The following is a 22,339-nucleotide window of genomic DNA, read 5'->3' on the forward strand; positions in this document are numbered from 1 at the left end:
CGTGGAGGATGTAGGCCCTGATTTCTCTTTTTTTTTTTTTTGCGGTACGCGGGCCTCTCACTGCTGTGGCCTCTCCCGCTGTGGAGCACAGGTTCTGGACGCACAGGCTCAGCGGCCATGGCTCACGGGCCCAGCCGCTCTGCGGCATGTGGGATCTTCCTGGACCGGGGCACGAACCTGTGTCCCCTGCATCGGCAGGCGCACTCTCGACCACTGCGCCACCAGGGACGCCCTGATTTCTCTTTTTGATGTTGTTCTGTGAATGTCTATTTTTAGCCACGAAAAGGAGAAAGAGGATCTCAGGTACTTTTGCGTTCCTGGAGAGGATAAAATAATTTGAATCTTTGTGGCTTTACACACAGATGTTTAAGTCTAGCCCTTGAGCTCTGCCATGTTGGCTGATCTTGTAGATAATCCGAATGTCCGCAGTCTCGGCTATGGAACCGTCAGCTCCTGGCCTGGTCCTGCTCCCGCCGGGCCGTCCACCCATTGCGTGTGAAGGCGGGGCTGCTGCGCTCAGGGGTCTCCCATCCCGGGGCCCCTTCCCGGGTCTCCAATCTTGAGATTTTCCAAACCGTGAGGAGACTCGACCAGGAGCAAGTGTCCAGTGACGACACGCACGAGTGACCACAGACACAACAGAATTGCTTTCTGCTCAGACATTTTCCTCCGAGGAGAGTGTGGGGCGCTCGTCGGGGACCCGGTGCACCTGCAGCACACCTGGGCTGGGCCTCCGGGGAAACAAGGGAACAGTCCTGCCGGAGACTGAAATGTAATCGTGAGACAGCTTTAAAACTCGGCCTTCCGTGAAAATTAATGAGCAAAATTGTATTTATATGTCATGATGGGCTTTGCTTTTTAAATAAATGCTTCTAAAATATCTTCTGGGGCTTCCCTGGTGGCGCAGTGGTTGAGTCCGCCTGCCGATGCAGGGGACGCGGGTTCGTGCCCCGGTCCGGGAAGATCCCACATGCCGCGGAGCAGCTGGGCCCGTGAGCCATGGCCGCTGAGCCTGCGCGTCCGGAGCAACAGGAGAGGCCACAGCAGCGAGAAGCCCGCGTACCGCAAAAAAATAAAATAATAAAATAAAATACCTTCTGGAAGCTGGGGCTTGACCCACAGCATTGAGCTAGCTGGGTTTTGGTAAAGAAAGCGACCCGCATGTTGTTTTTCCCTCTGAGGTTTCCCGTCCAGGTTCGTCTGTGCTCTGAGCGCCCAACAGGCACCGGCTGCGAAAACCCTCACGACTGGAGCACGGAAGCGGTGCATTAATTACGCCCTGCGTCCAGTGCTCTCAGCGACGGTGCCTTTGTCACTCCGGCCATGTTTTACAGGCTTGTTGAGGTGGATGGTTCTGTCCTCTCCCTGCTCAGGCTTCATGTAGATTTAAGGCGGGCTGTTTCCGGGATCTGACCGTTCTGCTCAAGCCTTGGAAGCCCCGAGGCCCCTGGGAACGCCTGATTTTCCTCCAAGAGTCACTTCCCACAGGTGAGCGTAGCCACCTGCAGGGCAGTCACACCGTGATGATGCCTGTTTCCCCTGAGCCCAGAGCTCTGCAGGGCTGTTGGGACGTGCGTGCACTGTGGCCTCAGCATCCCTCCCCGGGGACCTGGGCTCGGGGCCAGTGAGCTCACGGGAGGCGTGGATGGGTCTCACTTTACAGATGGGGAAACTGAGGCACTTGGAAATTGCTAGACACAAAACGAAAGACAAAAGGCTGCAAGGCTCCAGTTGCCGAGTCTGGGGGTGCGGGACGAGGGTGGTCACTGCAGGGCTCAAGGCTGGGAGGATCCAGTGATGGCCGTGAGTCCCCCCCTGCGGGGGCACGTCTCGGGGCTGGACATGCACCTGTAGGTGGTACTGGCGTCCCACTGTTTTATTTCAAGTCGGATGTTATGGGGGGTGGGGGGAGGCGGAGTCCGGGGTGCTGCGGTCACTCGCCCTTGGTGTCCAGAGAGCACGGCAATGGGCGCAACGCCCAGCAGGCGTGCCTGTCGGGCACGGGGTCTCCTCTGGCCTGACCACAGGCTGAGCTCTGTTTCAGCGAGACCCTCGCTGGGGCCGTGAGCTTCTCTAGTCCTCAGGGAGCAACGTGCCTGATGCAGGTACGTTCCTGCAGATGATCTGAGAAGCTTATTTATTACGTTCTGAGCCCCTGAAGTCTGTTTTAAAGAGTTTGGAAATGGAATGGTTACTATTTCATGACTGTCCGGGGTTTTCTGTGGCTCCCTTATTAAAACAGATTAAGGGTGAACTCTGGGAGCTGCCCCCTGACGGTCCTGGCATCTCTGGGTAGAAATCAAATCCAAGTGTCAGTTTCATGGCTTATTTATGCCCCATCCCACACTAGCTCGGCGATTCTGTTTCTTGGTTTTTATGAGCAGTGTGGCAGGTATCATCTGAGCTTTCTCAAGCCCTGTAATGACTGGTTAGCAGCAGGCTCTAGTGGCATCTGAAAAGGCATTTGGGGCCCAGTAACAGTCACAAACTCGCTGGCATCTGCCCCCTGTAACAAACAAGAGGGTCAGTGGAGAAGCAGAGGGACCACCTAGAGCTCAGCTTCCCGCGGGGGTCCTCACCAAGTAAACATTCTTCCACCCATCCACCCACCTTTCTTTCCATCCACCCATCTGTACACCCATCCACCCAGACATCCATCCACCCACCCAAGGCATGGGCCCTCCCTGTGCCCTTTGTTCCACTCCAGTAGTGGACGTGAGGGAAAGGCGGCGTCCTCCCTTGTCTAGACAGTTCTGGTCCCCGGGGACGGAGGAACTGGGTGCAAATGCAATTGTCTAGTCTTGGGTCAGGAGGAGAAGCCCCAGTAGTTTGAGAAATTCCTCCAAAGTAGCTTATTTTCCACCTCAGCTGGATTTCTGGACAAGAGCTCTTTGTGTCCCACTGGGCTGCCCCCACATTGAGTTGTAGGAGCATCTGGTGTCCTTAGACGTGTCTTCTCTCGGGAGAGGTTTTAGGAGTTGGAGGGCTTGTTTTCCTGGAGAACAGAGGGCCAGCTCTGTGAGAGGAGGGCCCCGCAGCGATGCTGCCCTCTCGCGAGCCGAGGAGGAGACCCCAGGTGGCTGTCTGCCCGGGAGAGGGGCCAGGTCCAGTCTGCCTGGGGGTCCTGGAGGCTGCCTGGCTCCCCCCGTACAGGTGCAGGGCGGTGGGAACTGTCGGGATGCAAGTTTGGACGGCAGGGCCTGAGAGGCTTACGTGAAACTGGCCTGTTTTGGGGGGGGCGGCGGGGGGATGAGTGGTGCAGAGTAAGGATGACGGCAGTTTTCCGGAAAGCTGGAAGGAAGTCTTAGCCCCTTGGATTTCTCCACACCCTGTTCGGTGGAGCCACTGAAAGCAACGGATTCTTATGAAATTCCTGAATTGATCATTAAGAAAAAAAAAGAATCTCTCCACGATGGCCTCGCTGTTCTTGTTCTGAAAGTTCCAGGTCCATGGCTGAGTTTGAATTGGATTTCTGAGCAGACCTGGGCCTGGCAGAGCCTCCGAGAGTGTGGAGAACGAGCAGGTGGCCCTTCCTGGGCTGCCCAGCTCCCGAGCACGCCCCAGGCACTGCACCCCGTCCGTGCCCCCCCCCAAGTCCCCGGGGCATGGGGACAAGTTGGGGACCGGTCGGGAACAAGTCAGGGCCGAGGTGGCAGCAGGGAGGCATCTGGCACTGGTGTGACCCAGACAGGGCCTCTTGGGGGGGATCCTGGGCCTCAGGACAGGTCACTGGCCGCAGAATCTCGGGGTGCGGGGGCCCTGCCTACAGCACCCGACGTGGGGCTCCCTCCTCTCGCCTCGCCCGCTTCCTTGCCTTGTACTGCCCGGCTCTGTCCCTCGGCCCCCTGTTCACCCACCAACGTCTCCATAAAAGCACTTTTCCAGCCTCCAGGGGTGCTCAGGGCATCTCCTCCAGGCCACCGTCCTCCTCGTGGCCAGTCCTGTCCCCGAGTCCCCTCAGCGCCATCTGAGTGACAGTGCAGAGGAAGCCGGTCCCAACAGCTGGGGGTGACCACCTGAGACCCCCGGGCGTGAGTTCCTGTCTGAGGCCCGCCCCCCAGTCCCATCCCTTCCAGACCCATCAGACGTGCAAGGCCAGCCCCGAAGGACTTTGGCCTTTCGTGGATCACAGCCAGCCCCTCCCCGAGGGCTGTTCCCTGGGAGGGTGGGTGGGTGGGTGAGGACGCCACCCACGGCCCGCGAACCTCTGGGGGGTCATCAGCGGAGAGGTCGGCTTCTCCAGGGCGCCCTCCAGGAAGGCCGGCCTTTCTGGCATGGGAGGCGCTTCCTCACCCGTGCCTCTTGGGGGCCCCGGGGGGAGCTGGGTGGACCTTGGGGCGAGGTGTGTGGTCCCGGCCAAGCCTTGGCCTGCGGGAGCCCCTGCTTGATTAAATAGCCGAGAACTGAGCTGATGACCTTTTTAAAATTGGAGGGGAAGAGACAAAACACAGCTAGTAAGAGGCGGCCATGGGCTCCCGACCCTGGGAAAACGTGCTGCTTTAAAGTTGGGGTGGTGTCCTTCCCCTTCTGCTCTGGTTCTCGCTCTCATTCGGGCGGACTTCAGTCCTGCCAGGTCCGAGTTTGTAGCTTCAGCTCTTGCAGAAACAGAAGAGTCCTGAAAGCTTTTACAGTTTTCTTCTAAGCGATAAGTCCATGTGAGCCTTAGGTCTCAGAAAATTCAGAACTGAAAGGATTCCACCCAAACCACCTGAACCAAAGAGCAGCCCCCTTCCCGGGTGTCTACACGGAGGGAGAACTCCACAGCACGGGGGCTTTGCTGAGGCTCTCGTCTCGGCACCTTGCGGTGGGATGTCCAGTGCACGGGGGTTCTCTGACGTTGAGTGGACAAGGCCTTTTTTCCGGGAGAAGGTTCCGGAAGGGCTCCAGGCTCGAGTGCAGCCAGTTTAGGGAAGTCGCTGCCTCTGACTCAGTCACCGAGCTCGGCAGGGCGAGAACAGGAAGGTGAGAAAGTAGACGGTTTGGGGGGTTTACAGTTCACATCCTTCTCTGTGGAGACTGTTCAATGCCCGTAAACAGAGGGCAGTGAATCCCTGACAGCTCCCGGCCCTGGAACATCACTGGGGTAACTTGAGTGCCTGTTTTTCAGCGTTGCTCTTTCGCTCTGTATCACAGAAAACCAAACTGTACACGAGTCAGAGACTAGTCCTGGGCCGCCACGCCCACACCTAACGGACTGACTACTTGTGGTCCTCTTGCCTCACCTCGTCACCCACACCTGTTCCTTGGCAGTAACTCCCAGACCTCGTGAAGTCTTACCCATCGATACTCAGCGTGTCTCTCAGAGATGGGGGCTCAGTTTTAGAAACGAATCGTGACACCAGTAGATACCGTACCCGACACTGATACGTGATTTAAGGGAATCCCTTGGTATCACCGAGCAAGTGTCCAGGCTCTCCTGACGTACTTTCTCCGAGGTGGTCGGATTCCAGCTCCAGGCCTCCCGATCGGCTCAGGTGCAGAAATCTCTGTTTTCCCCGCACTCGGCTGTAGGGGGCTCGGCAGGCCCCAGTCCGGGGCACCTGGCACACTCCTCTGTCCCTGGCGTTCGCGGTTTTTCCTCGAATTGGTGCAGAATCGGGGCCCTGCTGGGATCTGGGTCCGAGTTTTGGCGGAGTGGTGCGTGCCGTTCCCTCAGGCGGGTTCTGGCGTCTCCGTGGTGGCAGCAGCGGCCGATGAAGTGGTTTACATGGGGAGGCCCGGGGTGAGCAGGTCCAGCCCGAGCCCCGCCCCGCTGGCCGTCGGGAGCCCAGAGGGGTGGTGGGGACGGAGTGAGGCTCTCCGGAGCCCTGAGCCCTGCGATGACCTTGGTTCTGAATCAGTGCGAAAGGCCTCCGTCCGTCTGTGTCCCCGCGGTCAGCCGCGCTCCAGGCCGGGTCTCCTGTGCTGGAGAAACACGTCATTGGCAGGCTGCACCCGCGGAGACTGGCAGGTCGGTGGGTGTCCCTGGGTCCTGCTCAGGGCCGGGTTTGGCTGGTGTCGAGGCGTGTGCAGGCGGCCGGCGGTGCCGAGGTCAGAGCTGCGGTCTCGTAAACACCTGCTCCGGGGCGGCACAGCTTTTGCTGAAGCGCGGGAGGCTGTCTGTGAAATCCTTTGTGTGCTGGAAAGACTGCCCCGGACTCGCGGGTACCCAGGGAAGCCCCGAGCAGGTGACCACAGTGGCCGGGCAGGGAGGAGGGGCCCCGGGCAGCTGGGGCAGGGCCTGGATGGGGGCGGGAGACACGGGCTGAGAGACGTTCAGGTTCGTCTCGGGCTCTGCATGCCCGTGGGGAGGTGGGCTCCAGGCTCCAGGCCGTGAACTAAGCGTCAGAAAAGATCCTTCACCCTTTTCCCGCATGAAGGAAGCACAGAGATTCGATAGGACACGAAAGGCTTTCCGGTGGGAAGTGGATGGTGGCAGCAGCTCCAGGAGCAGGGGATTCAGATTGGGGCCCAGGGGGCTCCCCGATGGAGGTCGCGTGACTCCCTTCCTTGTGTCACACGAGCCGGCGTCCCCAGCCTGGAGGCCAGGGCCAGCCAGGCCAAGCCAGGCTGCTTAACACCTACTCACAGCGGGGCTCCTGGTGGCTCGGGGAGGCCATGGGCCTGGTCCACCCCTCGGCCCTGGGGGTGGGGTGATGGTGCCGGTGGTAACGGGTGGAAACCGCAGGCACTCAGCGCCGACGGGCACCAGCGTCGCTCCTCGGTGTGGGGGGGGCGGTGCGTGAGATGCGGCCTCCAGCCTCCTCTTCTTTAAACGGGAGCAAAAGGAACGTGATTCAGGTCCTTACGTGCCAAGTGCACAACAGCCATTTAGAAAAACCTTCTATTTGCAAGAATTCCAGACTCACAGAGAGTTGCAGAGAGATCTGTGTCCCCTTCAGCCAGGGTCCCCAGCAATGACAAGTTGACATTAAGGACAGTGGCCGTCATCCCGGAGTGGCCTTTGGAGACCCCGAAGGAGCCAGAGTTGGGGTGTGGGGGGCCTGGAGTCCCACGTTGCCATTAGTCAAACGCGTGTAAGAGGTCAGGGGACGTTTGAGAGGCCTGGAGACTTTCAGAGACGTTACCACTGGGGGTTCAGAGTGTTTCAGTTTATTGTTACCACGTGATGGGTGCGTGTTACAGCGTTACAGGAAGATGCAGCCTCAGAGCGCCCTTCCCTGTGTGGTTTGGCAAAGATTAAATCCATCGGGCCCTGTGTTGGCGAGGCCGTGCAGGGGACCTGACCCCCGGGAGGTGTCAGGAGCCCCAAGTGTTCATGCTCTTTGACGGAGGCTGTGGATCTGTGCTGAGGAAATGACCAGAAAGGCCACCAGGATCTCACGCTGGATGTTCACACCTCTGGTACTGGTAAGAGCAACAAATTGGGGGCAACCCACAAGTCCATCCACAGAGCACTGATCAGTCATCTGCAGGACAAGACGTGATGCTGAGATCAAACCATTTTTGAACAATGTGCTAAAATGCTCAACATGTGATCTTTACGTTAAAAAAGCCAGGGTATCACACTATGTATTTTATTTTGTTAAGATCTATCCCTTTTGTGTAAAAATACTTGCAGATATACGCCCAGCTGTGGAGGTAGTTTCTCTGGTTGATTATGAGATATATACGTGTGTGTGTGGAGAGAGTGTAAGGTAGCTTCTGTTCGTACAGATCAGCGGGATCTTAGATTCGAATTGAACCGCATGTTGTCTTGGCTGCATTGAGTGTGGCTTTGTAAAAAATCCAGTTAAGTTGGAGGTGAGTTTGAAGTTATTCAGCAGCCCTGGGCTGAGGCCATGAGAGAACTCTCCTGATGTGGTCCCCGTGGCGGCTCCTCTCCGGGTCGCTGGTGACCCCCAGGAATGACGCTCGGCTGCGGGGCCCGTGAGGGGGTTGGGCTGGGACAGCGCAGCCGTGAATCACCGTCCTCGCGGCAGGGGCCGCTGCGTCTTGGAACATTCTTTCCAGTCTTAGGCCTTTTCTCTGAATCAGAGATACATTTACAATTTTTGTGGAGTTGCCAAACTCATGCTGAAAATGTCCAACCCCAAACAATAATTTAAATTGTCTGTATTACAATATTTATTTTGTGGACCATTCTAACTTTAAATTGTCTGTGTTACAGTATTCATTTTGCGGACCATTCTAACTTTAAATTGTCTGTATTACAGTATTTATTTTGCGGACCATTCTAACTTTAAATTGTCTGTATTACAGTATTTATTTTGCGGACCATTCTAACTCGAAACTGCGCTCACACTGTGTTGCTGGCTTTGTCCGTGATTCAGGAGCCAATCATTTCCCCAGATCTATTCCTCTATGGCGTTCAAGTGCGGAGCGGCTCAGAAGTTGCTTGCCCTGCGCAGACGGCGAGGGATTGCACTTTCCATCCTTCCTTTGCTTCTCTTTCCGTCGCACACTCTCGTTTTTTAATTTCCTGGGAGTCAGATGAACCTAACTTTTATTTTGTTTCTCATTTGTTTCTTTTCTGTTTACAGCAGAGGACAGTGTTTTCACTTAGATCAACAGTATGTATAAGATAACAGAACAGATTAGTACGTTGGATATTCTAAACGGAGATGTGGTCCGCTCCCTCCGGGCGGGGTGTGCTGAGCTGGGCGGTTTGTCTGGGGGTCGGGGCAGCTCCCGTAAGATGCTAGTTACCGAGGGCCGGCCTCGCGCTCGAAGCCCGTGGCTCGCTGGTCCTTCGTCCTGGCGGTGTGGCCGCATGTGTCGCTGATAACACGTCAAGAATGTGCTTCTGCGCACCACAGCCCGGGAGACTGCTAAACGCACCGCGGAGCTTCGCCCACCAGGAAAACTCCCATTCGATTCTGTTTAGCGTTTCTCAGAAGCCACCTGGCATTGGGGGCGGGGCGGGGGGCTCCTGCGCTCAGCCCGTGACTTGGGCGTTTCCCTAGTCTGGGCATCTCGGAATCTCTGCGCACACACGTGTCCCTCCCATTCTTCTTGGTCACATCGTCTTGAGTTTTCCGAGGCTGTACTTAGTGAGAACCGGGGGGCGGGGGGCATCTTGTTGACATGGAATCAACATGTAGACAGCAGACGGGGGCCCGGCGGGTGGGCGATGAGCATCGCACCCGCCTGCGGTCTCGCTTCCTGAAGAAATCTGGGTTTAGGTTGGCCATTGAATAGAGGGTTTTCAAGTGCAAGTTGGTCCTGGAATCTGACATGTAGTCTGGAGGAGGGGCTTCCCAGGGTTGGAAGGCCTCCCATGCAGACGGTGATTTTAGGGCCCAGCAGGGTGGACACGGGGGCTGAGGGACACACTCCAAAGCCGCCTCCGTGCCTGCACGGAGGTCCTGGCCCCTGGGGGGCGCTGGTCTTCCCCACCTCCACTGGCGTCTGACTGTTGGACACGCCCACTTCACTGTATCTGCGGTGGATTCCAGTTAGGATTTTAAATTTCTCGCTGCGTCGACACAGATGCAGCCTCTTCTCACGTTAGAGCCTTTGATTTGCTGCTCGAAGGTCGAGCTCAGGCCCACTGGGAGGCCCGTCCGCCCGGGTGGCATCGGGGCTGGCGGTGTCCCTGGGACTCAGTGAACACTTTATAGTGGGGTGTGGTGTGCGCGGCCTGCGTCCCGCCAGGCTCTCAGCAGCGCCGTGTGCTCTCAGAGGAGCCCAGCGGGCGGGGCTGCAGAACCCGAGGGTGGACAGGGTGTCCGCAAAGCTGATTCAGCAGTAACTGCACGTGCGTGGCGAGATGATTCCGTTTCTGCCGTCACTAGAAAACCACGAATGCCCGGAAATATACTGTCCTTTCCAGGAGTATTTTACACGTTTTTTAGAAATTACATGTTTGATTCCAATTCAAGCTGACTTCTGGGCTTTTTCTCCTTTCAAAAAGTACCTTTATTCTATCTATTGTTTTGTGTTTTAAAAATCACCCTGATTCATCGTCTGAGATGAGGCGGAGAGGCTGGGGGACGTTTCGGGGAAGTAGTGTACCGACTCCTTCCAGGCTGAGACGCCACGAGCGCTGCGTCCGTGTGTCTGGGCCTCTAAACAAAACCCACCCTTCCCAGCCACCTGTCCCAAACAAGCCGCCGGCACGCACGGTCTCTGCTGCATGCGCGGAGACGGACACGTCAGCGACAGGCGGAGCGGGGCGAGGGGACAGTGGCGCCCAGACGGCGGAGACTCTGGGAGCAAGGGCACCTTCAGCGCCGTGTGTGGAGGGCGAGACCTGGGCGCCTCCCGTCCACCCCTGCGGGGGCAGGGGGTCCTCACACTGCCCCCGCTCTGCAGCCCTCCTGGCCGGCCCGGGCTTGGCTTCCAGACACTCTGAGGTCTGACGAGCAGCATCTCTGTTGGGTCAGGTTCTGCATCCGAGAGGGGAGGGGGAGGGGCTGTCACCGTGGGGACCAAAGCCACCCCACCCCCACTGGGCGCTCGTTGTAGGAAGGCAGTGGGTGGGCCAGACCCCAGCTCCTGTGAGGGCCTGGCGGCCTCTGCCTGTGGACTGTGGCTTTTGGTGTCAGCCTTTTGTCTTTTTACAGGGCAGGACCCTGAAGCATGTTCTGTAGGGAGAGCAGGACCTTTGGCCTCACGTGGACCTGGTTTCAGGTGGCAAATGGCCTCCATCTCCCGTCTGTGCAGTGAGACTGTCAGTGCCCCAGAGATCTGAGCTTGTCGTGGGCCTCGTGGACCCCTCAGGCAGGGCCCGGCTCACTCCCCTCTCCCCTCTTCAGCCTCCAAGTGACAAACCCGCCTTGCAAATCTGCCCTGGGCCCCAGGGCCGCTCCCTTGGTTCTGTGGTCTTTGTCTGCAGCTCACTCGTGCCCTGGGTGGGCGGCTGCCCAGTTGTCGTTCACGGAGCACGGGATGTAGGGGGCTGGGTGAGATTGCCGCAACCCCGCCATTTTATCAGGGACCTGGCGGCACCCCCGACGGTTCACTCCTGCCCGCAGCCAGCGCGCGTGGGACACAGGGGAGGGGAGCCAGGCCGCCCAGTTCTGAGGCCAGGCTGATAGAATTGTGATTCTGAAAAGGTCTTTAATTCTGGAACCTATCTTATTAGGGAGGTTAAATAATTTATAGGCCTATCGTGAAGGAAGGAAAATATTTTAAGGTCGTGTGGGAAAATGTTTCCATCTTATTCAGAAGCTCGTCATGAAGGCCTGACAAGGCTCTGGGCGTCCATCACGATCGGGTTGCCATTGGCTGTGTCAGGCCGTTATCCTTATCGATGGGAATTTCAGATACAAGCCTGGCAGGATGAGCTACTTCCCAGGGCCCCAGGGTCTTAGGTGGGTCTGTGGTCTGCGGGAAGCGTGGCATGAATGTTTAATGCTCTGTGTTCCATTTCAGCCCGTCTCTCCCTGCCCTCGACTGGCAGCTGCCGTCACACTCAGGACCATACGAGCTGAGGATCGAGGTGCAGCCCAAGTCCCACCACAGAGCTCATTACGAGACGGAGGGGAGCCGCGGGGCCGTGAAGGCGTTGGCCGGAGGACACCCCAGTGTGCAGGTATCCGCTCTGCTCTGACCCCAGGTCCTGTCCCTGCTGCAGGGGCAGCAGCTGGGGCTGGTTTAATCCAAAGGCCACTTTGCGGTAACAGCTAACAGCACCTTTCATTTTCTGTCTTTTTTAAAAATATTCTCATCTCCCAACCAGTTTAGCTAAATATTTTATGCACAGTCAAGCCCCAGTTTTCTCCTCGATACATGGAGTGGTACAATGGTACAATATACAATGGCATAGAGGTGCCAAGCCCTGCTTGCCTCTGGAGCTCACAGACCAGCTGCACTCGTGACACCTGAGGCTCCTCTTCGGTGGGACTGCTCTGGGGGAGCAGGCGATACCCTGAAGATCGTGGGGGCGTGACCAGCCCGGCAGGGTTGGGGGGACTCCCCTGGAGGGTGTTGCCAGCAAGCCTTTACTCAACGAGGAGGCAGAATGGCTGTAGCTTTTGCTTGTGTCTCCTGGTGGGTAACTGAGGGGACCTCGGTACAGCCCGGCTACTGCTTTGTCCCGGTGGACAATGCCCTTTATCCCCATGTGTCCCTGAGCAGTCATGTTCCACTCAGAACAGATGGGAAAGAGGGAAGAGAGAAGCCAAGGGGAGACAGTGTGTCCAGGAAGATGCCCTGGGCCACCTTGAGGGTCCATCTCGCTGCCTGGATGGTGGCCAGTGGGCAGTGTGGCCTGGGGGCTGCTGTCTAGACCTCTCAGTAGACTTGACCTTGGTGCTATTTCGTTTGAAGGTGTCCTGGAATAGGAAAATTTAAAAGAAAAGAAATACACCTTTGAAATAAAAGGGCTTTATTTTTGAGGACCTTTTCTTTAACAAATCTGTAGAAATAAGTGTTCAGGGTTATTAGAACCAAGGACTGAAGCTTCTGCTGAGAAGCTCCCCCTCGATTTCTAACCCAGCTGCATTTTGTCCATCGTTCCTGGTGCAGACGTTCCACAGCGTACACCACACGCTGGGTGCCGTGCACGCCACACACGGACGGGCAGAGGACTCCTCCTGGCGCCCCTGCTCTGGGGAGAGTCAGAGAATCGAATCCAGGGGCCCTCTGCCCTCTCCAGCCCCAAGGGGAATGGAGCCCACCTCTGCCCAGCCCTCTGCTCAGAATTAACCCCATCCCCCAGATCACAGATGGGGACAGATGGGAAGAGCGTGCAGCCCTGCTCTGCCCGCAGCCGCTGTTCCCCTCCTGCGTTGGCCGTGGCCGCCCACCTCCTGGGGCTGCTTCCCCAAATGTGGCCACCATCCTTGTAGCACGTCTCCCCACGGCCGTCAACAGAGCCTCGACCAAGGTCTCCTTGGGCCACGTTAAGATTTGTCCAAGGCAGCGAAGTCCGTCTGCACGGCTGCTGCCTCTGGTTTGGGGTTTTCAGAGGCTACTTTTAAAGACTCCATCCTTTCCTCTCTGAAGCCTTGGACCCTTTGAGGCGGTGGTTCCCAAAGTAAGCCTGCCCAGGGTCCCTTAGAGATGCGATTTTCTGGCCCACGCGCCCCACTGGGCCCTGGAGTGCCGGCTGGGACCCGCCACTTTGCTTCTCAGCTGGGGACAGGAGGAGCGGGGACCTGCCGTGGGGTGTCGGGGCCGGGGCAGCATCGGGGAGGGGCTGCTCCGGCCTCATGGGGAGCCGGCGGGGCTCTGTCGGTGTGGCTCCGGGTGCCACTCCCCAGCCTCACACACCCCGGGGGAGATGGGTGTACGTGGCGTCAGAGTCAACGTGTTCAGAGCTGGTGTCCAGGCCGCGCCCGCCATCCCAAACCTGTCGCTCCCCTCCAGCCCAGGAGGTAAAGGTGAACTCGCGGACAGGCTGTCCTGCAGGCGTTGGCATTTGGTCACACGTGTCACCTCATCAGCCCAGCGTCTCCCACCAGACCCCTGCGATGTGACCTGTGACCGTCCCCTTGGACGTGAGCTTGCCCTCTTGCCCCAGAACTGCAGCCGTACAGCGCTGATGGAGACGGTTCTCCCCCGTCTAGCTACGCCCCCGCCTGTCCAGTCCGCTCCCCAACCCCGTCATTTAGGGAATGGTGCAAGCCGAAGGGGAAGCAGCAGGGCACCCCGTGTTTGTATTTGATTCCATTTAGATAAATAAAAATAAAGCTTGCGAGGGCAGGAGGGCGCAGACAAGTGCCGGTCCGCCGACGCAGCGTTCAGGGCCTGGAGTTCGCGGGGTGACGTTAGGGCGACATCGGAGGCTGTGCGCTCGACGCCGGTTAATACCCACTTGGTATTGGTTGGCCGCTTGACTTGGGAAACGCAGAGCGGGCTCAGCAGCGCCCAGCTGCCAGCGGCCCTTTCAGATCCCCTCCGGGCGGAGGCAGGTCGGATAACGCCTGCGCTTAGCCAAGTCCATGAACGGTGTTTAAGTCCCTTCCTGCTGCGGTTTCCACTGGAAGAAAGTACGTTGCTGCTGAATGGAAAAGACATTACAAAGGTGAGGAAGTAGGCTGTTCAATAAGGAGAAATTAAAATAAAGCAGCAGAGAAATAATGGCCCAAAGCCCCCGTTTCTTGTCAATTACATTGGCGAGGGGCGCTGGCCCTGGAGGGCAGGGAGCCCCGTGCCACGTGGACACTCCTGTCGTGAGATGCAAAGCGCGGGGCTGAGGCCCTGAGCGAGGGCCGTCCCTGTCCTTCGCCTGGTGGCTGTGGCCCTGGGGATGAGGGTGTGCCCCGCCTCTTCTGGGAGCCCAAGGAACCCACCCCCTGCAGGGTCCCAGCGCCGTGCTCCCATTCCCTCCGGGCAGGTGTCTTGGGCGCAGGGCGGTGGTGATCTCTCAGTGTCGAGGAGATGGAGAGGACTGAGACTTGCGGAGGAATTCTGAAACTTGAAACCGCATTGGAAATACCTTAAGAGTGAATCCTCCAAAATTATTTCGAGTTCAGTGACGGCAGGATGGGAGAGGCTGCTTCTGGGTTTAAGCAGAATGAAGGCCCCTCCCCCTGCTGCACAGCTGAACCGCGAGAGGAAACCAGGCCCAACAGAAATGTCAGCCTCTATCAGCATTCCTCCTGCAAGAGGGTTAGGACTGGAGACTTCTCTGATCTGTCTGCGGTAGAGGGAGTCTGTGTGCAAGGTGACGTGAGCAGGTAAAAAGAGGGGCTTTGGGGTTTGTTTTCTTTTTCAGTTAGTGGAGCACAAACTGGATAAAAATAGAATTTGCACACAATTGTAAAACAGATGAAAACAGAAAGCTCTCAGTTGCCGTGAAAGCCCAGTAACCACAGGGTTTTATTCTGCGCTGCGAGTTATTTTAGCACATCCTCCGACACCGCGGCTCCCCGGAGCTCGGCCGCAGGCTGGTCCACATGCTGGGGAGACAGCCGCTCCCACTGGCCGTTCTGCGGTCGGCTGGTCAGAGGGAAGCCGGGTTTTGGTTCTGGGGCACCCAGGCTGTCCCTCGGAGCCGCTGTCACATGGAGCTCAGAGGAGGCCTGCACCCGGGGCTTTTGCTGCCCTCCTAGGACAGCCAGCTCATCGACTTGCTTCTGCATCCCCAAGCTTGTCGTGAAGTCAGGGGCAGTGGCCTTGTGTAGGACAGGCCCTGCCAGGCCCAGGGAGGACTCCTGCATTTCCCGAGCACCCAAGACGCAGGGGGAGCTGCCTCCACCTCCGCGGCCCCTCCTCTGAGTCTAGGAGACGCGACGAAATGCAGAACCTTCTTTCCAGGCAGAATCAGGCTGCAATTTCAGATTAGGAAAGGACCTTGCATTCACGTGGTCTTGTCCCCGTTTTCATTTGGGGACACAGATGTGTACGGGGCTCGCCCAGCATCGTTCGGGGGCTGGTGCCGGGAGTGAGCGTTCCAGACCGTCCACCACCCAGACTCTCCAGAGTCCTTGACGGCCCTGGTGGGTGTGCCCGGCGGGCGCGTCTGGGCCCCCGAGGCTGCTGTGACGGCCCTGTCGGGTGCGAGCTGGAGCTGGCCGGGCTGGAGCTGGGTGGGTGCGGGCCGTCCTCCTCGAGGCCCCCGGCTCCACCGGCGGGTGTGCGTGTGATGCGGCCACAGCGAGCGCCAGGGGCCCCGGGTCTGCGCTGGCCTCTGCTGACTTTGTAATGATGGGACCAGGGAGGAAGAGAGTGTGGGTTTCCCTGAACTTTAAAATCGTACCTTTTCTCCTACTGCCAAAGGATTCAGACACACGCAGAATCCTCCCGGGCGGGAGGCATCCAGCTGGGGGCAGGGTGGAGTGTCCTGGCTCCCAGCGCCCAGGGCCCCTCTTGTCATCGGTCCAGACCTTCTGCCACCAGCGCCCCGCGTGTGTGTGTAAATCCATGGGCCGCTCTCTGGTTTAAGATGCAGGAGCCCCGAGAGCTTCCGACGGGGATGCAAAGGCCTTCCCCAGCGGTGCCGGCAGGACAGACCGACCCGGAGCCGTCGGAGTGGGGGCTTCACACCGTTGTTCTGTGTCTCCTGAGCTGCAGGGCTCACAGCGGCTCTCCGGTGGGATGAGTGCAGGGCCCCTTCGCCCCGGGGCCAGGTGTTCTGGCTGCGTCTGGGGCCTCCCTTCCGTCCAGTCTCCCAGCCCATCCTGCTGGCACCCCGCCCCGCGTCCGCGCCCAGCGCCTGGACGGCAGCCGCAGCTGATTCCCTGCCGTTGCCGTCAGTGGGTCTGGGCTGAGGAGGGAGAGTCCCCCACCTTCTCCCTGGGGAGGGAGAGCAGAGAGCCGTCGGGCTGTGTGTTTTTGCTAACTCAGAGTGTGCGTCCCCAAAGGGGTCCCCGTGTCCCCTCTGCCTCCGCAGAGAAACCTGCAGCCCCAGGGGGCCGTCGCTGCGCACTTCACTTTTCTGCTTTTCTTTCCTGCTGTGTCCCCGGCTCCCGTCTACCCTCCTGGGCTGTTGGCCAGGCCTGGCCGTCACTCTTCCCTGCCCGCTGCGCTGCATCCCTGGTCCCCTGTCCCGAGAGCAGAGGTCCCTTCCGGGAAGGTCCCCGGTTCCTGCCGCCCCATGGGGGCTGGGGGAGTGAGCTGGGGGTCGTCACGATCTCTGACCCAGGGGTCAAAGGATGAAGCTCTGTTTACCCAGTTACCAAAATAACCTGCTCGATAGCATCTAGCCCGTCACACAGGAGGCCAGGCCTGTGTGAATAATTAATAGGTCGCAGAAACGTGAGACTCGGCGGAGGCCTGTCAATTCCTAAACAGCACTTTAGGTTTGTAATTTGTGTTCCTGTCAGTTATGAGTGACCAGTGTAACCCCTGTCAGGCCGGGTGACTGGCCCAGGCAGTGGGGACCGGGAGGCCGGGCTGGCCCGAGGGGGGTCCCGGCCCCGGCCTGGTGCCCTGCGTGGTGCAGGGGCCTCTCTTTAGGGGGGTCGGCTTTGAGGCTCACGTTTGCCGCCGTAGGCCCGGACAGGTATTTTTCTACTATGTAAGACGTTCGAGCTGACACCGAGGAAGGAACACGCCAGGAACCAGCCATTCTTTCCAGATCGTTACAATCAGCCGGTCGGCTGTTATCACTTTTCATTTCCTGTAGCACCCCGCACCCCTGGGTCCAGAAGCATCAGCCTTTCAAGAAGTAGGCTTCCTGGGGGTGTCTGAGTACTGCGGACACACAGCAGTGCTTTCTTTCATCTGGCGTCCGCGGCATGTTCTGTTTTACCCAAAGCTTTGCTCCATTCTTTCTTACGGAAACCGGATTGAGACAGGATCGTTAACCTGGAAGCCAAGGTTTTCACAAAAGCCAGAGAAATAGATGCTACTGGAAGAAATTCCTTGGGCCCAGTGAGGAGCTGAGGGTCAGAACTGCCCTATAGCAGCAGCCCTGCTCCAGCCCAGACCCCACCCCCTACCCCAGGAGCTGAGACAGCGCTCGGACGCAGGTCTGACGCTAGCCCGGACCCCGGTCGTCCGGCAGCCAAACGCCGCTGACCTGCCCGTGGGGCGGATTAATCTTTTATGGGGCAGCTGGGCAGCGGACAGCTGCCCTCTGCTCTTCCAGCAGCGTCCGGGCAGGTGGCCGTTTCCCTCTGGGCCGGCTGCGCACACAGGCCTGGACGGTCTCACTCTTTGTAGACACACCTGTGTCGCGGGAGCCGCTGCCATTGTTCCCACGACACAGTGGGCTCTGCGGAAGCTCAGGGCACCGAGCGGGGGGTTTGCCATTTACGTTCCTGCCAAAGCAGAGAGGTGCCTGTGCCTGCGTGGTCTCGGTGAGGCGTTCAGTGGAGTCGTTGCCAGTGATAATAATTAATAGGAAACATAGCTGGGATCTTGCTGCTGTCTGCTGACACATGGCACAGACACTCGATCTCAGGTACAGCACATTGGTTTTTAAACACCTGTTTTAGAGTTTCATTGGGCAACAGAACTGAGGACAGCACAGTTCAAGTTTTCCTGCAGCCGATACAGTCGCTGGGGGATAAAGTCCGCGAGTAGCTCAGCAGTGGAAACCTTTTCAGAGCAATAAACAACATCGTCAGCCTCCAAAAATCTTCTAATTCAAGAGTTTTGGCTTCTGTGTTCCAGGCTGCGGGAATTCTAGAATAAAAGTCGCCTCGGGCACAGAACCCCTGATGACTTTCCGTAATTCTGCTGTGCTTTCTGCATTATCCCAGGATGTTTTCCTGATGTCTTTTGAGGGCGGAGCCATGTGCCGGACCGTTTCAGTTCAGAGCTATGCGTCGGCACTCCGGCCCCATCGCAGCTGTCAGAACACTCACACGAGGTGCAGGTGGGGGGGGGGGGCTGCCAGACGGTGTAACGGAGATAATGGTGAGAAACCACTGTCTTTGATAAAAATGACAAAATAGGAAAATCCGTGGCCCTGGCTGGCCCTCCCCTCTCACTGGGGGCTCCATGGTCTCCTGGGGGCCGCACCACGGGCGGCTGAGACAGATGCCCAGTGCCCTCGGCTGGGGGGTGGCCCGGTGGGAGATCCCCGCCTCGTTTGCTTCGGGGCCGGGTCTCCCTCCCGCTGGCAGCCCCCGGCCTGCTGCCCCGTGCAGAACCCTGTCCTTCGCCTTCGGGCCAAGCTCTCCCCAGGGAGGGTCTTCTGGGCGTCGTCCTCCTGGGGCACCGCCCAGCACAGGGACGTAGGGAGGTGCGCCCGCTGCGCGGCCTGCCCTCCGTGGGCAGAAGGAGGACGAGAGCCACAGAGGGCACGCCGGCCCGAGCTCTGGGGCCCAGTGTCTACGCCCGGCTCGCAGGTGGGTGGCTCCCGGCAGCGACCCCGTGTCTAGGTCCTCCTGGGCACCCCTTCCTGCTGTGCTTTGCAGACGGCTCTGTCTCCGGGGGGCGCTCTGGATTTGGGGTGTGCTGGCTCCCTGAGCGCTGCCCCTGCCCCGCACGCAGCTGGGGAGCCGCGAGCACCCCGTCTGCACACTCGAGGGTGGGGCGGCGTGGCCCCAGTCTCCTTCTCCTGAACGGGACACTGGGCTCTGGTCAGCATAGATAGCCAGCTCGGCCCTGCTGTGGGCCGGGCCCCGCCCAGCGGGACTCATGATCGTGCCGTGGCTGGCGGTGGTGGCCGCCCCTCAGCAGCAGCTGGTGCCAGGGCAGGGCTGGCCCGACGGCAGGCCAGTGACCGTCGCGTGGGCATGTGGGTGTCTGGCAGGCAGCACCCTCGGCCCACACAGCGCCTCCGTCAGCCCTCGTCCGGGCCCTGCCCGAGGCCGCCCTTTGAGTGCTGGTGATAAACATCAAGGGCCAGGCCCTCTGCCCGCCCCGTATGCCTGAGGGGTGGCCACTGCCCCTGTCCGTCGTGCAGTGTTTCCAGTGAGTTCAGAGAGGCCGTCCCGGGGAAGGAGGGTTCGGGAGCACAGCCTTGGCCCTGCCCGCCTGAGGTCTGGTCTCCTGTGAGCTGACCGCATGCCCTGGGCCCGTCCTTCCTCCCGGGCCGGCGTGGGGTGGGGGGCGGGCGGCGCCCCGTGGGGAAAGCTCTCCTGTGGTTTTGGAGACCAAAAGCTCACACGACGCAGTCTCTTAAGTCAATCCAGTACTGGGAAAGTTGGGGTTGAAAGAAGTGGAAACAGCTTGTGCGCTGATTCTCTCCTTCCTGCAGACCCCCTCTGGGTGTTGCGTGGATTCTCTCCTTCCTGCAGAGCCCCTCTGGGTGTTGCGTGGATTCTCTCCTTCCTGCAGAGCCCCTCTGGGTGTTGCGTGGATTCTCTCCTTCCTGCAGAGCCCCTCTGGGTGTTGCGTGGATTCTCTCCTTCCTGCAGAGCCCCTCTGGGTGTTGCGTGGATTCTCTCCTTCCTGCAGAGCCCCTCTGGGTGTTGTGTAAAGATGCAGAGTTGACATCTGGGTTAACGCGTGATTTCCCTTTAAACCGCCTGCCGCGCTGTGCACGAGGATCTCTTGCTCGGTGTACGTTTGTCCCAGCTCAAAACGTACTGGAAAGTAATTTCCCTCAATTAACTGGTCCTTTGTACGACGCTCCTGCCACTGTGGGCTTGCGCTGTGGGAATTTCAGCACCGAGTAAATTTGGCGTCAGTCATTCCCTCTGCCCGTCATCCTGCCGTGCAAGTGCGAAGGTGAGCAGAGCAGCTAAAAACAAACATTTTTATGTGTAGGAAACTCACCAGGTCTTACACCTTGAAAATGGAATAGCACATTTTGTTTAGGTTGAAGCAAAGAGAGGTCATTGTTATGACAGGTAATTTTATTTTATTTTATTTTATTTTTGTGTGTGTGTGTGCGTTCAAAATACTGATTTATTTTAGGTGATGGGATGAAGGGTGATTGTTTCTTTTTTGCTTGTCTATCTACTTTTTTTTTTTTTACATCTTTATTGGAGTATAGTTGCTTTACAATGGTGTGTTAGTTTCTGCTTTATAACAAAGTGAATCAGTTATACATATACATATGTCCCCATATCCCCTCCCTCTTGCGTCTCCCTCCCTCCCACCCTCCCTATCCCACCCCTCCAGGTGGTCACAAAGCACCGAGCTGATCTCCCTGTGCTATGCGGCTGCTTCCCACTAGCTATCTACCTTACGTTTGGTAGTGTATATGTGTCCATGCCACTCTCTCACTTCGTCACAGCTTACCCTTCCCCCTCCCCATATCCTCTAGTCCGTTCTCTAGTAGGTCTGTGTCTTTATTCCTGTCTTACCCCTAGGTTCTTCATGACTTTTTTTTTTCTTAAATTCCATATATATTTGTTAGCATACGGTATTTGTCTTTCTCTTTCTGACTTACTTCACTCTGTATGACAGACTCTAGGTCTATCCACCTCATTACAAATAGCTCAATTTCGTTTCTTTTTATGGCTGAGTAATATTCCATTGTATATATGTGCCACATCTTCTTTATCCATTCATCCGATGATGGACACTTAGGTTGCTTCCATGTCCTGGCTATCGTAAATAGAGCTGCAATGACTATTGTTGTACATGACTCTTTTTGAATTATGGTTTTCTCAGGGTATATGCCCAGTAGTGGGATTGCTGGGTCATATGGTAGTTCTATTTGTAGTTTTTTAAGGAACCTCCATACTGTTCTCCATAGTGGCTGTACCAATTCACATTCCCACCAGCAGTGCAAGAGTGTTCCCTTTTCTCCACACCCTCTCCAGCATTTATTGTTTCTAGATATTTTGATGATGGCCATTCTGACCGGTGTGAGATGATATCTCATTGTATTTTATTTGCATTTCTCTAATGATTAATGATGTTAAGCATTCTTTCATGTGTTTGTTGGCAGTCTGTATATCTTCTTTGGAGAAAATATGACAGGTAATTTTATAAATATTATTTTGACAGATAGGAGAATGTGCCAGGGGCAGAAAACCCACGCAGTGGAATATGTGAAGTATTTAAATTACTTCTCTTAAAATGAACTTTATGTTTTCAATAATAGACGTTTATCTTCCGGGTTAAACCTTAACTATTCCCATTTTCACTGAAATGGCATGTTTTTAAAAAGGCAAAGTTACTCCCACAGTCCACTGAATCCTATGTGCCGTCAGAGCAGGGCCCCGGTGTGAGTCCCGTGGGATTTGAAATTGTCATTTTCAAATGGTCTGACCCCGGCCAGGCCATGTGCTGGCCTGGGGGCTGGGAGGAATACGCCTTGGCCACACAAGAGACAGTCTTAGCCAAAGACTCATTTACATATTCTTATATTAAATGTCACAAAATGGAATGCTAAGAGGCAAAATTTGTTTCTTCATCAGTCTCTGATTTTATTTTTACATTTCCTGTTTTAAAATGTAGGTCAAGTCCAGCACAGAGTACAGGTTTCTTAGGAGGTTTGTTAAATTGGCAAAAGACCGGACTCCCGCTCCCCAGCAGGGAGAAGTTGGGTGGACCCGGCAAGCTGGTCTTGGTTCCCCCCTAACTGAACTCTGTGTGTAGAGATGCTCCCGTGTCCACACAGGAAAAAAGCTCTTCAGTTCAAACAGGAGAGGCATCTTGTTTCTGCAGAATTAAGCCATGTGAGCAGGACCCACCTTGAAATGAGCGTCAGGCGCTGGGGGGCTCCTGGCAGGTTCTCTGTGTGGCGGCCTTAGGGCGGGAAAGGCTCTGCACTGGCCTCGCGAGGGGCGCAGCAGGCCAGGAGGGCCGCGAGTGGACGCGTGGGTCTCTCAGCAAACGTGACGCTTCCTCTAGCTCTCCGCTCACCACGGCCGCTCGGGTTCAGCCACAGGCCTGAGACCGACTCCCCTCCTCTGTGCACGCCCGTCAGACACTCATCCGGTCCATGTGGGACGGACACCTGTGGGTCGGTGTGAAAGCTCGAGTATTTTACTAGGAAGGAACCACTTCGACCACGAGCACATCCACGGGTGCTTGGAAACACGTCACAGACGAAAACGATCAAAATTGGGAGCCTGACGCGTGAAACTCCTGCCGCCGCCAGGAAATGAGATCTTCCCAACCAACTACCGCATTCCAGACCAGTCTGGAGAGC

General features: G+C 57.3%; 1 protein-coding gene across 5 annotated transcripts in view; it reads left to right on the top strand.

Annotated features, from left to right (window-relative positions):
- NFATC1 (nuclear factor of activated T cells 1) overlaps positions 1 to 22,339 on the top strand; it is a gene marked incomplete at its 5' end in the record, with an annotated part of 102,175 nt that overhangs the window by 19,192 nt on the left and 60,644 nt on the right. For all 5 annotated transcript variants that reach the window (XR_014297538.1, XM_082667618.1, XM_082667615.1 and 2 more), the window contains one exon: positions 11,320 to 11,479. Coding sequence is in view for 4 of the 5 variants with exons in the window: in XM_082667618.1 (XP_082523744.1) it covers positions 11,320 to 11,479 (160 nt within the window). The remainder of the gene's footprint in view (positions 1 to 11,319; positions 11,480 to 22,339) is intronic.

This window comes from Grampus griseus, assembly GCF_964374135.1.
Source record: "Grampus griseus genome assembly, chromosome: 12".
Lineage (NCBI taxonomy): Eukaryota > Metazoa > Chordata > Mammalia > Artiodactyla > Delphinidae > Grampus > Grampus griseus.